The sequence below is a fragment of the Echiichthys vipera genome (genome assembly GCF_963691815.1).
Source record: "Echiichthys vipera genome assembly, chromosome: 21".
NCBI lineage: Eukaryota > Metazoa > Chordata > Actinopteri > Perciformes > Trachinidae > Echiichthys > Echiichthys vipera.
In genome coordinates this window covers 9159025-9171740 of record NC_139846.1, presented here as the reverse complement: position 1 = coordinate 9171740, position 12716 = coordinate 9159025, and the positions used below count along the sequence as shown (strand labels likewise).

At 44.9% G+C, this 12716-nt stretch overlaps 1 protein-coding gene across 1 annotated transcript in view; it reads left to right on the top strand.

Annotated features, from left to right (window-relative positions):
- Window positions 1-12716, top strand: part of gli3 (GLI family zinc finger 3) — a 93061-nt gene that overhangs the window by 73620 nt on the left and 6725 nt on the right. The window contains exons 7-11 of the mRNA XM_083936270.1: window positions 2203-2404; window positions 3852-4071; window positions 5139-5252; window positions 6207-6347; window positions 12481-12630. Of these exons, the coding sequence (XP_083792396.1) occupies window positions 2203-2404; window positions 3852-4071; window positions 5139-5252; window positions 6207-6347; window positions 12481-12630 (827 nt within the window). The remainder of the gene's footprint in view (window positions 1-2202; window positions 2405-3851; window positions 4072-5138; window positions 5253-6206; window positions 6348-12480; window positions 12631-12716) is intronic.

Sequence of the window (12716 nt, the reverse complement as noted above, 5' to 3'; positions counted from 1 at the left end):
TGGTAATAACTCATCATGTTTCAACAATGTGTGTTCCAACGGCGGAAAAATTAACACTTTAAAGCTTTGTTGGAGTTCAGAAAAAAAAACATACAAAGAGAAGAGTCTATCAAGAGGCTTTCGCTGATAATCTGGGCTACCATGTTACTGCGGCTATTTTAGTCTATTTCACATCAGTGTAATTACCTTCAGAGAGAGTTGTGTTAATGAAACAATGGGCCTGTCCTGCCTATTTGTGATTTAATGGGCCATTGTCTGTGTTCCTGCTGCCTAATTAGTGCCTTAGCTCTCATAGATCGCTATACTAAAGTCTGCATTTGTGGTCTTTATTAGTTGGTTTTAATTACCTTTCTATTTTGTCTACTGATATGGTGCTTTTTGCAATCATAGGTTTGCTTTTAGTCACACTTTGAAGTTGGATTTGACACAAACAAACCATTTAATTGTAATTGTTGATTACAATTTTTGGTGCTGTAATAAAAGTAGAGCCAATAGTTGTCTCTGTTTGGCAAAATTTACTTAAATGCCAAAAAGTGACACAGTCTTTTTATGGAAAAATTAATTATGAGTAGCGAAAAAATCTATCCGATCTCATACTCCAACTTCAGTCCTCCTCTGTCATAGCGTCCCACTCAGTTGGCCCCAAAGTGTGTCGGCGAGGGTTCAACCTCAGTTTTGGAGCCAGTTTTTATTTCCTACTCCGTCAGTCCTGCGTGTCTGAACCCTCCCTGGCCACAAGAATTAATGACGCGGCACGTAACCAGCCATCCCGTCCATAAATCAAGAGGAAATTAGAGGGACAGTCCTGCTACGAGCCAGGATGCTCCTCTCTCCGTTTCCCCCGGTTGGCCAATTTATCATTTGGGCTGTGCATTAATAAACACCACTCCCATGAGGCTGTGCTGTGGTGGGACGCTGGCCCTGCTCCACGGCAGTACTCTTCTCTCACTTGTGGTGAATTAGGAGAATGCACTTGGATTTGGCTTGTTGAAAAAGTGCAGGTGTGTCAAATTTTGCTAAAAGCAGGAGGAGAAAGGATTTTTTGATTTTGCAGGATTATACGTTGGGTTCAAGCTGAAGGAAATAGTGAAAAATCAGACATGTCGAGGAGCATCATGTGACAAACTGCATTGTATTTAGCAATTGTGTGCGCTCAGGGATTTGTATGTATGTATGTATGTGTGCCACCTCTCTAACACCCCCTTCACTAAGACATAAAAAAAGACAGATTTCCCATACAATGACAATGTAAAGGGGGCGTTGCTCTCCATACAGCTTCACGCGGTAGTCGAAACTCAGGCCTGTGTATGCCAGAACACCACCGCTGCCACCACAGAGGCATCCACACACATTCACATCCACACACTCCGATTACCATGTGAATGGAGCGCTCTGTAATCGTTGGATGTGTCAAATGAGAGATGGAGCATTTACGTTTGGGAGATGGATGGATTGTGGGGGACGCAAATATGGAGGGGGGTTATTGGGGCTGCGTAAGCTGGTTTTGTTTGCCTTTATAAAATAACTCAAAATGTTTTATTTCCAAGTCTTGAGTCACAAAGTCATTGTGTCAGTTCACGCACAAAGCACGACATCCCCTCAGCGCTTTCCCCCCTCCCTCCATCTCCCTCTGTTTTTCCCTGTCTTGTTTGTGACATCTCCATGTGAAAAGACAACAAAAGTCATGTTTTAATCTCTACCCGTGGCTCATTGTATGTGCAGAGAGAATGGTTGTGCCGTTTCCGCCTTTTACCTTTTCAAACCCCCTTTTTAGTATTTCCAGTCAACACTGATTGCATTTGAATAACGAGTCAAATTGGACTTGATTAAATATTACCATACACAGTCAGAGCATTTCTCCAACATAAAAGGCATGTTTTCTCATGGATGAAATGCAAGCAGTGCATCAAGTGACAGCTGAACACTCATTCAGATGAGCCCTTTGTATGATGATTGACAAAAATGTCATCTGTTAGGGTTAGATTAGGTTAGAGTTTGGATGAAGTCAAACAGAAATCACGTATAAACCAGCAAATGCTCTTATTTGATCCATTTGTATAAATTCAGTAGATGCTCTTCTCCAAAATCATTGAATGCGGACACATATAAGTGTTTAATTGTCAGTTTTAAACATCATTTTAACCTTTCACAGTCATTCTTTTCCAGTACCTTCCTCTGATCTCCTCCCTCCTCATCCTGCAGACTCTCGTTTCTCGAGCCCAAGACTGCCGTCGCGGCCCAGCAGGAAGCGTCCCCTGCCCATCTCGCCCCTGTCTGAGCACAGCTTTGACCTGCAGACCATGATCCGCAACTCGCCCAACTCTCTCGTCACCATGCTCAACAACTCTCGCTCCAGCTCCTCCACCAGTGGCTCCTACGGTCACCTCTCTGCTGGAGCCATCAGGTAGCTGACTGAAAATGATTATTCTGCTTATTATCTATTACATATGTATCTCTAATTGGGCTTGAGATGTAAATTCTTTGACAGAAAGTTTGCATTACAAACTGAAAGTGTGGGGTTTTAAAGAAGTGAGCTTTGAGGAGTTATGTAGGAGGTGTAATGAAAGACATTTAGTTGTATTAGGGGAAATGTAATATCCAGTTTTCCCCATAGTATCCATATTATGGACTAAAAATCACAATATTTCAGCATTTGCTGCTTTGGTTTCAATTCTTTTTTTAAAAATCTGATCCTAAATGTTATGAAAGCGCATTAAAAAATCCCTGGATTACCCCTTTAAAATTCTTTAAATCAACTCCTATGCTGTCAAGACGTCTTTCAGGAGCTTTGATTGACTGCCGCTCATTCAGGGACCAAAATTTGCCGATGATTACACAAATGGGAGCATCTTCGTGAGGGGAATGACACTGTAATTTATTTTTTTCATCATTGATTAGTATTTTACATACAGCACCACTGCATCACTGTAGTTAAAAGGCACTCTGTATGAGAGAAAGAAAGTACGTGTGTATCGTCCATGTCAAACCCCCATGTGGGTGACGATCTCCCAGCCAGCAAGTCAGCCTGCCTCCCCGGCGGCTCGTGTCAGTCATCCGGTACACCTCGTGGAAACATCACATACATCACGCCCCGGTACCAGAGGCAAGCAAAGGGGAAGCAAAAGAAAAGAAAGAGAAGGGGAAAGGAAAGATCCATCGCCCCACCCACAGCCATTGATCAGCGATCTGCAAGAGGAGCCTGATCAATCACGCCGCATGCTCGGCCACTGTCCCGGTGACAGGACCCAAATAGCCAGAGCCAACAGACTGATGAGTGATATGACAAGCGAAGGGGCCCCCAAATGTGTCTTGGCCCATTGATTTCCACTCGGCTCGTAATAAGATCAGCAGACATATGGGTCGCGGCGAGAGCGAAGCGTCAGAGCTCAGGATGAATGGAGGCCGCTGCAGTCGAGCCACACAGAGCTGTGTTTATCTGGTGGTTCACCTGTGGTCAATGCAGACCCCAGAGGAGGTTTGGTGGCTTCTGGGATATTTTAGGGTAAACAAAGTTAGCTCAGGTTGAGGTAACAGGGAAATAATTTAACTCTATTTGCATGGCTGTACGACACACTCCAGATTGTTTATCATCTGTATCATTTGCCCAGTGGAATAATGACATACTGCCTTACACAGACCACATGATAATTCACAGTGTGTTAACAAGCTGAACATTCATTGGCAGGGATTTGCATTGGTTCCAGCATTACCACACCATCTCCTGTCAAATTGTCCTCAGGGAGGAGAGCCTATCCAGAACAATCCATTTATTCACTGTCTCTCCCTTTTTTTGCCTCTGAACTGATGTCTTAGTAAAGTTTTTGATTATTCTACCCTTCTGCTCTCTCCAGCCCAGCGTTAAGCTTCGCCTACCCTCCGACCCCGGTGGCTCTGCACGTGCACCAGCAGCTGATTGGCCGTCAACCGGGCCTTGTGGGCTCCGCCTTTGGCCACAGTCCGCCCCTCATCCACCCGTCGCCAGCCTTCGCTACCCAGAGGCCCATACCTGGCATCCCCCCCTCTGGGCTCAGCGCCAGCGAGCGCTCAGCCCTCTCCAACGACTCCTCACAGGTGAGAACAGCAGCAGGCGCCTGTGCGATTCATCATCACAGGTAATAGATGGCTGCGTCACACGCCCGCCACATCTCAGCGGAAACGCAGCGAGCTAACACGGTACAGGCAGGACCCCCCCTCCACGCGCTCATCTCCTGGGAGTTTCCTCCTACTTGTGTTGTCTCCTGTTTGAAGACTGCCGCGCACGCCACAGAACGTGCCTGCAGCAAACAACAAGGGGCTTGTTAGCATAGAATCCCACTGCTGACTCCATTAATCACTAGAGAGAGAACAAGGATATGGAGAGGGAATATTGACATGGATGGATGGATCCGAAGGGGCTTTTTTTTCTCCATTCTCAACCTTTACTCTATGTGCGGGCCCACATTTGAAGTAAATATTCAATGTTTATTACTCCGTCCTCCCTGCTGTTTTCCATCGCTCGAATTTTGTGTCATCAAAATGAGGCCTCCTTCAAATTGGGCATGGCAAAATTGTCTTTTCCTTCTGCTGAATGAACAGCATATTGCTTTGGGGACCATGGCTGAGTCTGATATGTTTCAGTGAAGATAGTAACATGTTACAGAGACTGACAGGATCACAACAAGACTGAGAGGCAGGGGGAAAAAACAGCCACATTAGAGGAACAAACAGGGAAACTTCCTTTTCCAGAATCTACATGTTAACTCTTTTATTCTTGTGAGCTTGATATGTAGCAAGAATTCCCCCAAGGGCGAATTTAAACCAGGGCCAAAGTCAGGTCATGCATTGATTAAGTGAATGGTTCATTGAATTGGGCCATGAGTTTGTTTTAATTGCTGTGATTAGAGAAGCTAATGTGATACAGTGAATTGCATAGTTTTTCATTTGCACAGCACACGGAAATCATTATTGTTCAACCCCAGTTGTTTCTTCTTGCTTGATTAGGTAAATGATGGATTGACTTATAAGCATCACATGTATTTTTAATGATTCTATACAGGATAACATAAAAATACATTGCAAAATGAGACATTAAATCATCTATACAGCTATATCCATGTCACAGGAAGCTCGAAACAATGAAAAATATTTTGTTTCCACAGACTAAACCAACGAGTGAATCTGCAGTGAGCAGCACAGGAGACCCAATGCACCACAAACGCTCCAAAATGAAACCAGAGGAGGAGCTGCCGAGCCCGGGCGCAGTGAGCGTGCAGGTCAGGATGCTCTACATTTATCAGCAACATAAAAATACATTTTCACTCACTGGCTCCATTGGATATCTTTATGGCAGAAAAGTACCATACGACTGGTTGGTCAATCCTAGAATCCACCAGCCTGTTTTTTATTTTTAGATTTTTTTCTCTAGAATAGGAAGCCTGTGTAATGACTGGTCACCTGCCAAAGTGGCTCCAACAATAGACAAGCTTACCAGCCACAGTTTGTATTTATTCGGCTGTTTCTCTGTGTTTCCAACCCTCCTCTTATCAGTCGCTGTTTCCGAAGCGAAACATTTCATTGATCTTTCAGAGACTAGAAGGAAATTGTTTTTGCTTTTGTTTAATCAGACTTTTAAGTGGCTGGAAAAAGGAAAGAGAACAGCAAGTGTTTGTATCTGCAGGAAAAACCTTATCAGAGTCGATATTCAGGCGGCAGCTGCAGCAGATTCAGCCTGAGGTGTGTGGTGGAAGTCCACTCTCTCCTGCATTAGCCCACACCAGCTCTCTGCTTCCACTCATTCTCCTAACTGTGACAGTGAAATATGTCTGAGCTAATAGAGCAACCTACAGCAGGAAAAGGGGGTTAGATTCCTCAAATACTCGCCCCGGTCCTGTCGTATAACAACCCCCAAATACAGAGCGGGGCTTTCAGCGCTACATTTCCGCTGTGTGCACTTTTCTCCCAGGCAGCCAAACAAGGCCAGATTCACAGGGGCACTGTGGCTTAGACCTGTGACCAAATCACTTTTGGCTGTGTCTTAGATGTAAACCAGCAGGGCCATAAAAAAAATACTTTCACCACAGATTTGGATGGACTGATGTCGGGGAGAGGAAGGCGGTTCCTGTAGCTTTTACACTTTGCATCAAGCCTGGTATTAGGCACATTTATTCACATTATTTTAACATGCTTAGTTGTTGAACGAGTGCTTTTCCCCCACTGTTGTTTCTCAGGACCATCCGGATGGGATGACCCTGGTGAAAGAGGAAGGGGACAAGGATGAGAGCAAACAGGAGCCAGAGGTGGTTTATGAGACAAATTGCCACTGGGAGAACTGTTGCCGCGAGTTTGACACGCAGGAGCAGCTAGTACAAGTGAGTATTGCACATTAACTGAAACAGTGGCACAAGCTGCTTATTTAAAGTCCAGCACAGAATGCTTTCCACATTTCTGTACAACTCCAAATGGCATCCGAGAATATCCAGACATCCTGTAATGGTGTCAGTAAATTGTACAGAATGTTAAATTTTAAAGAGAGAAAAAACGGAGGTCTTTAACAGGCAGTCCGTGACCTCTGGGGGGTCCTCAGAGTTACTGCAGGGGGTCACCAAATTATAGAGGTTTTTTTTTTTAGATAAAAAAATCAAGATAAATTCTATTTTGTAAAAAGAATAAAAACAACATTGACCATATGCTTACTGCCCAAAGCTATCCACAGATAGTTAAGGATACACTGTTTAACATTAAAAACATAATGTATACATATCTGAATGTCAATAATTAGTATTTTTAAAAGCTTATTTTATGCACCATAATTGCCCAGCTCAAGGTTATACAACATATGTAGTAAGGGGTCTCTGCTGCGTCTAAAAAGCATTGAAGAGTTCTGATATAAACAGTTAAGTTAAGTTAAGAAAAATAAACAAGAAAGGCATCTCTGAACCGAATGTTTGCGTGCTGATCTTGGATGCATTTCACTCTTTCCTGTGGGCAGAGAAGTGTTCACACTTCTTCACAACCGAGTTGTTCTCCAGGACCAGAGTTTCTTGCAGGGAAACATGGAGTACCAACAGGGTGTTAAGGACTGTAAGATGGGTGAAAAAGTACAGAAAAGAGCGCATAAAACACACACCCAAACTACCATGTCTCTCTGTTTGCTGTGAGAGTTTTTCAGTGTTTCTTTCCTGGAGCTCAGTAGAGCAGAGCAACATCATCTGCAGCTGTGCTATTCTGCACAATGCCTCCTATCAGGCCACAACCCCTGTGCAGCAGCAAACCTACAGTAGAGTCAGAGCTGCAGGCATTGACTGATACTGCTGCTGGATTCCTGATTGGATCCAGGGACGGTGGTAATGGGCTCAGAAGCTGGAGAGCACATCGCACAGCTGAACGGTGCTAACTGATTTGGCGGGTTAAGCCTCCCAGAGTCGGGATGTGAGCTTTGTGTACAACACTGGGCCGGCCTTTTTCCTCCTCCTGTCTGTTATCAGAACTCTCACACAGCCCGGGAGATGGATGGCTTTCATCGTAGCGTGCCAGAGGGTTCACTATTAAGCTAAATATTAATGACATTACGGTCGCGTCACCCCCCGCTACTTACTGACACTATTAGCTCTGCTGCGGCCTGTGAACTGCTCACCCGTCAGCCAACTGAGAGAGCACACTGAAGTTGGAGAAGTGGTGAAAATACACCAATATGATGCTGTGAACAAGGGACGCAGAAGTGTACACACACACACACACACACACACACACACACACACACACACACACACACAAAACACACATCACCACACATCTGATAGAAAGATCCTCAGCTCTCCACAGCTGTCTATTTGCCGTCTTGACATTGCAATCCTCAGCCGCGGTGGTAACCCCTATCTATAATTGATATCCTCAGCGCGGAATGGGCTGCCTCCCGTATTTGAAGGGCTCGGCTCAAAGGTTGAGAATCTTGACAACTTCTTGCCCCTGTTTCAGGGGGCGGGATGAGTTAGGGGTGGTGGGCGAGGAAGGGAGGATGGCTTCTTAATAGAGGAAAAGCTTGCTCTCATCCTCCCCCTGTACTGTAGTCACACCAGGTGGCCATCTGAGCAAAACAATGTCCTCTCATCCCTCCACACACACCATCCAGTCTAACCTTGCCAAGCTGCTCTTATTATCAGATTGCCGTGTCGACAGACACCAACAAAATCCTTATTAGTTTTTCCAATATCTCCATCTTGGAATTGTTTTTTCTTTTTTTTCTCTGCCATTTGACTTTCTGATTTTATTTCTAATTTTCTGTGCACAGGCAGATATGCAGAGAGATGCCAATAAAAAGTCCTCGCATACAGAATCCATGCCCTCTAATTCAGCAGAGCGGACGAGAAAATGCTCTTATCTCTCCGTACCCCCACCCCCCTCAGTAATAGGATAAGTACAGTATTTGGACCACAGTGGCTCTCCTCACTCACTGGGAGGGGTTTGGGGGTGGGGGGATTTCCATATAACCAAACAATGGAGCGTCCCTTCCCCCTTGTACTTGTCTTCTGAAATGGCTTCGGGGGGGACGACATGAGGAGGAAAAAAAGTACCAGTTTCTCCTTGATTGTAACCAATTTAACCACCAGCTTCTACACAAAGTTTGTACATAGATTCATATTCGGTGACTCAAAACACAGTGTGCATACAGATCATGAAAATAAATGTTTTTCTGAAGAATTAAAAGTAACAGCTGCACTGATCCAAATATCCCCTTTTCCTTTGTGGCTGGCCTAAATTTAGAAATAAGCCTTCACACCACCCTGATCGCTTTCCACCTTGTTCAAAAGCACTCCTGTCGCGCTCTTCATGCATATTTTTTACACTTTCAAGCATGCTCTCACCATGACGTGCCGCGGCGTTCCTTTATCATCTGCGTTTAAGCGCTCTCGGTGCAGCCGATAAGATAAACATCAGATCTATGCAATTTAGCTCACTTATCTAGCCTACCCAGTCAGCAAAAGCTAGGCGGGTGTCAATTTTAGTTTGCTGTATTTATTTCATTTATTACATTTCAATTCTTTATACCCCTCTCTCTCTCTTTCCACTCGGCTTTACATTCTTTTGCTTCCCCATTTTTGCGCACAAACCTCTCCCTCTCTCATTTTCTCTTTCATTTTCTCTCCCTCCCCCCTTGAAGGGAGTACTTTTAAAGATAAGGCCTTGTGGCTTCTTTAATGTCTCTCTTGAAGTGGGCTTTTTCACTCCGTTTTGTCGCCGGAGATGCCAACCCCACTCTCCCATAACTCCCTAATATGGCCTTGCTCAACAATCTTTTTATTATTTTCTGATTGATCTATTACTGATACTTTGCCATGGAGCTATGCATTTTCAGGGCCCTTGTATGATGAAAAACATGCATGCATATTGTCCTCTGTGTGGAGAAGCAGTTATTATTCTTTAGTAATATTTGAAAAATATCTCCTTGACTACTTACAAGAAATGTGCAATCTCGTGTGTAAGCTGAGTTCGGGTTCTGTCTTGTCATTGTCGGCCTGCTAACAGACTGATTTCCAAGGATATTTTAGACAGTATATGGGGGTCGTCTGATGGGGTTGTGGTCTTCTTGTGTGTGTTCTCTCTGCTCATCAGGTCTTTCCCGCCCTCCACAGTCTATCGTACTGTTTCAGGTCATCTACATAGGTGGCGCTGTGATGTCCTTGTTCTTAGATGGGGGTGCTGGCTCTCCCTGTGTGCAGCCTTGTTGAGTCGGCTGCTGTGTGCCTCCTCCGTGGTAAAGGGAGATAAATGCGGGCGCAGTCTGAAGGCAGCCCCCCTCTCTGGCTGCTGGCGCAGGCTTTTAATTGGTAAAATGCAGATTTTTTTTGATCAGGAGAAGGATTAGGCCCCTTATCTGTCAAGAGTATCTTACTCTAAGATGAAAAGACTGTGCTGAATTACACATGCCAATTCTGGCTCCCTGCCCCCTGCTCGTTCACTCACTTACTCTCATCCTCCCTCCTTCCCTCGCTCACTCAACCCCCCCCCCTTTACTTCCTCCCCTCCTCCTTCCCTCCCTTCTTGCCTTTTTCATGCTCTTTTTCTCCCCTCTCTTTACACAAAGCACTTCAGCAACTGACATCACAAAAGAGCATATGATTTATTAGGCGGTGTTTGATAAAGCTAAACGGTGTTGCGGGTCCCACAGCTTAGTGAAATTGCCTTGTAAACAGGCCCTCTTTTTATGCACGCTTGCATTCTAATGCATGAGGGCTGTGTCCCAGAGAGAGTTTGATAAGGGGACATGGAGATGGATACTGAAGTGGGCAAATGCTGAGAAATAGCACATAAAAAAACCCCATTCTGTGTATTACAGTCATGTGTATGCACAGGTTTGTGCATTTGCATAGAGGGACAAAATCTGAAATCAAAGGCTTTATTTTTTTAAATCAAAGTGTACAATTGTATGATTTAGTGCTATTTGTTTATGGATCTTTTTACCATGCACCCAAGCAGCAGGGGTCTGCACCAAGAAAACAGCCCCTGCACCTGTGTGTGTGTGTGTGTGTGTGTGCTCCTCTCATACGTCACAGACGGCTTCACTGTCCCCTGTGTCCGTGTCCCCGGCGCTCCCTGTCGTGCGACTCCCTCCTAAATCCATCTTGGTGGCGTTTTTACAGTTGTTGGCCGATAAGCTGGCAGGGGGAAGATGAATAACCTGCCGCGCCGCCGCTATCAGCACCTGTTTGTCGATTTAGCCGGCCTGTCTGCTCAGCATGGAGATTATTGATTCAATAAGAATTGCCATTAGATCATGCCATTAGGTTTCTCGGCGGCCCCTCTCCCCGTGCTGTCTGTCCCCCTCTCTGTCAGCTCAGAGGCTCATGCATCACCCCCGTCAACGGCCTCCTTCATTTGTACAAACAGGGTGCGAGTGTGTATCCGTCTGTGTGTGTAAGTGCATGCATGCGCTCGTGTTGTGCCAGCCACCCGCATGATCCAACACCATGGCGCTCTCCCATCGCTCTCAGCTGGGGGATATTGAATGCTGCTTGCAACAGACCGATTGCTTGCCACAGGGATTCCCTCGCAGAAAGGGAGAAAAAGAAAAGACGAGTCCGATTTTTTGAGGCTCAGGCCGAGGTGTGGTGGAGATCAATCTTGGGAAAACTTCACTAACGTCTGTGGTCATCCAGTCCCCAATCATTTTCTGTGGAATTAGTCTTGTTTTGTCACTTTAGAATTAAAAAATGTCAAGTAAGAATAATGGAGGTCCCTTGCGGATATATTAATGTCAATTTTGCTCTTTGCTTTTGCTGTCGCACTGTGCTGTTACTGCTCTGACTCATTTGTCGATACTCCCCCTTTAGTGTTGCTGGGAAGTGAGTGCAGTGGCCGACTTTAGGGTCAAAATGTCTTGAAGAAAGAATAAAAAAATAAGGGTGTTTTCTGTTGGATTTAATGGTTCTGGTTATATGTGGGGTCATGACTGGGGTCCAATGACACGGGAAGAATACAAAGATGCCATTGTCAGAGCACTGTCATGCCTGGAGGAGAACTGACCCTGGATGCTTTATTTGCTTTGGTCCTGCATGTTTTATAGCTCGACAGTCTTGCAAGTAAATGCTCAAAGAAAGCACGTTTTCCCCAGACATTTAGGAGCATTCAAAGTCAAGTCTTTATTTATCTCCCTTCCCTTTTCTACCGTTTCCATCTGTCCCTCTTCATTTAGCCCTGAGGTAAAAAGACTCTTCTCCGCTGCCCAGGAATGTAATAATACCGGTTCCTTTTGGTCAGGATATTGTCTGTCTCCCTGAGTTTAAATTGCTCCCTGAAAGGCAATTCAGAGGCCACCACAGTGTTGTCTCTGAAAGAGAGAGCCAGATGTTGACCTCGTCCCCAGAGGGTCTGCATGACTTTTTTTTTTTCATCCTTGCCTCCTTCATTCCTCTGTAACCTCCACCACTTACCCAGTGTATTATGACAGTCGATGAGTAAAGTAGAAACAAGAGTGGAGTGGAGGGAGCAGGAGAAAGGTGGTGCTCACAGATATAATGCTTGGCTGGAGTTGTAAAGCCCTTGCATTTCAGATGCCACGACTGAAGTTTTGATTTTGTGCCCTATCTCCTCACCTCCTCTCCCACATCCCCTCCTAAGCCTCAGACTGGAAGTTGCCACGGCAGCACAACTGTCAGCACTTGTCATGAAGGGGCGAGGGCCCCAATGTGATGTGAAGTGACAGGGTTTTATTTGAAAATCCTGTCCAGATCAGGACACTGAGACTCACAAGTGAACAGAGTGAGGTAGAGAAAGAGGAAAAGAAAGGAAATAATTACACAAGATGAGACGTAATAAATTAAATTGAGAAAGCACACATGAAAAGAAATGGAAAACAGGAAAGAATGTTATATTTGCCTGTTATGCTGCAGCGCAAAATTCCTCAAGCTGAACAACAAAATCAATTTGAGGCAGAATGACATTTAACAGAGCTTATAATAATTGCATCAACTGCTACGGTTAAAATTCTTTGATCTTCTTTTCTAGCACATCAACAATGACCACATCCATGGGGAGAAGAAGGAGTTTGTGTGTCGGTGGGAGGAATGTTCTCGAGAGCAGAAGCCCTTCAAGGCACAGTACATGCTGGTGGTCCACATGCGCAGACATACTGGGGAAAAGCCCCACAAGTGCACAGTAAGGAAACTTTTTGCACAGTTGACTGCATTTATTTGCAGATGACAGGCTATTCTACTTTTAACCTGCATCTCTTCCTCTTCTCT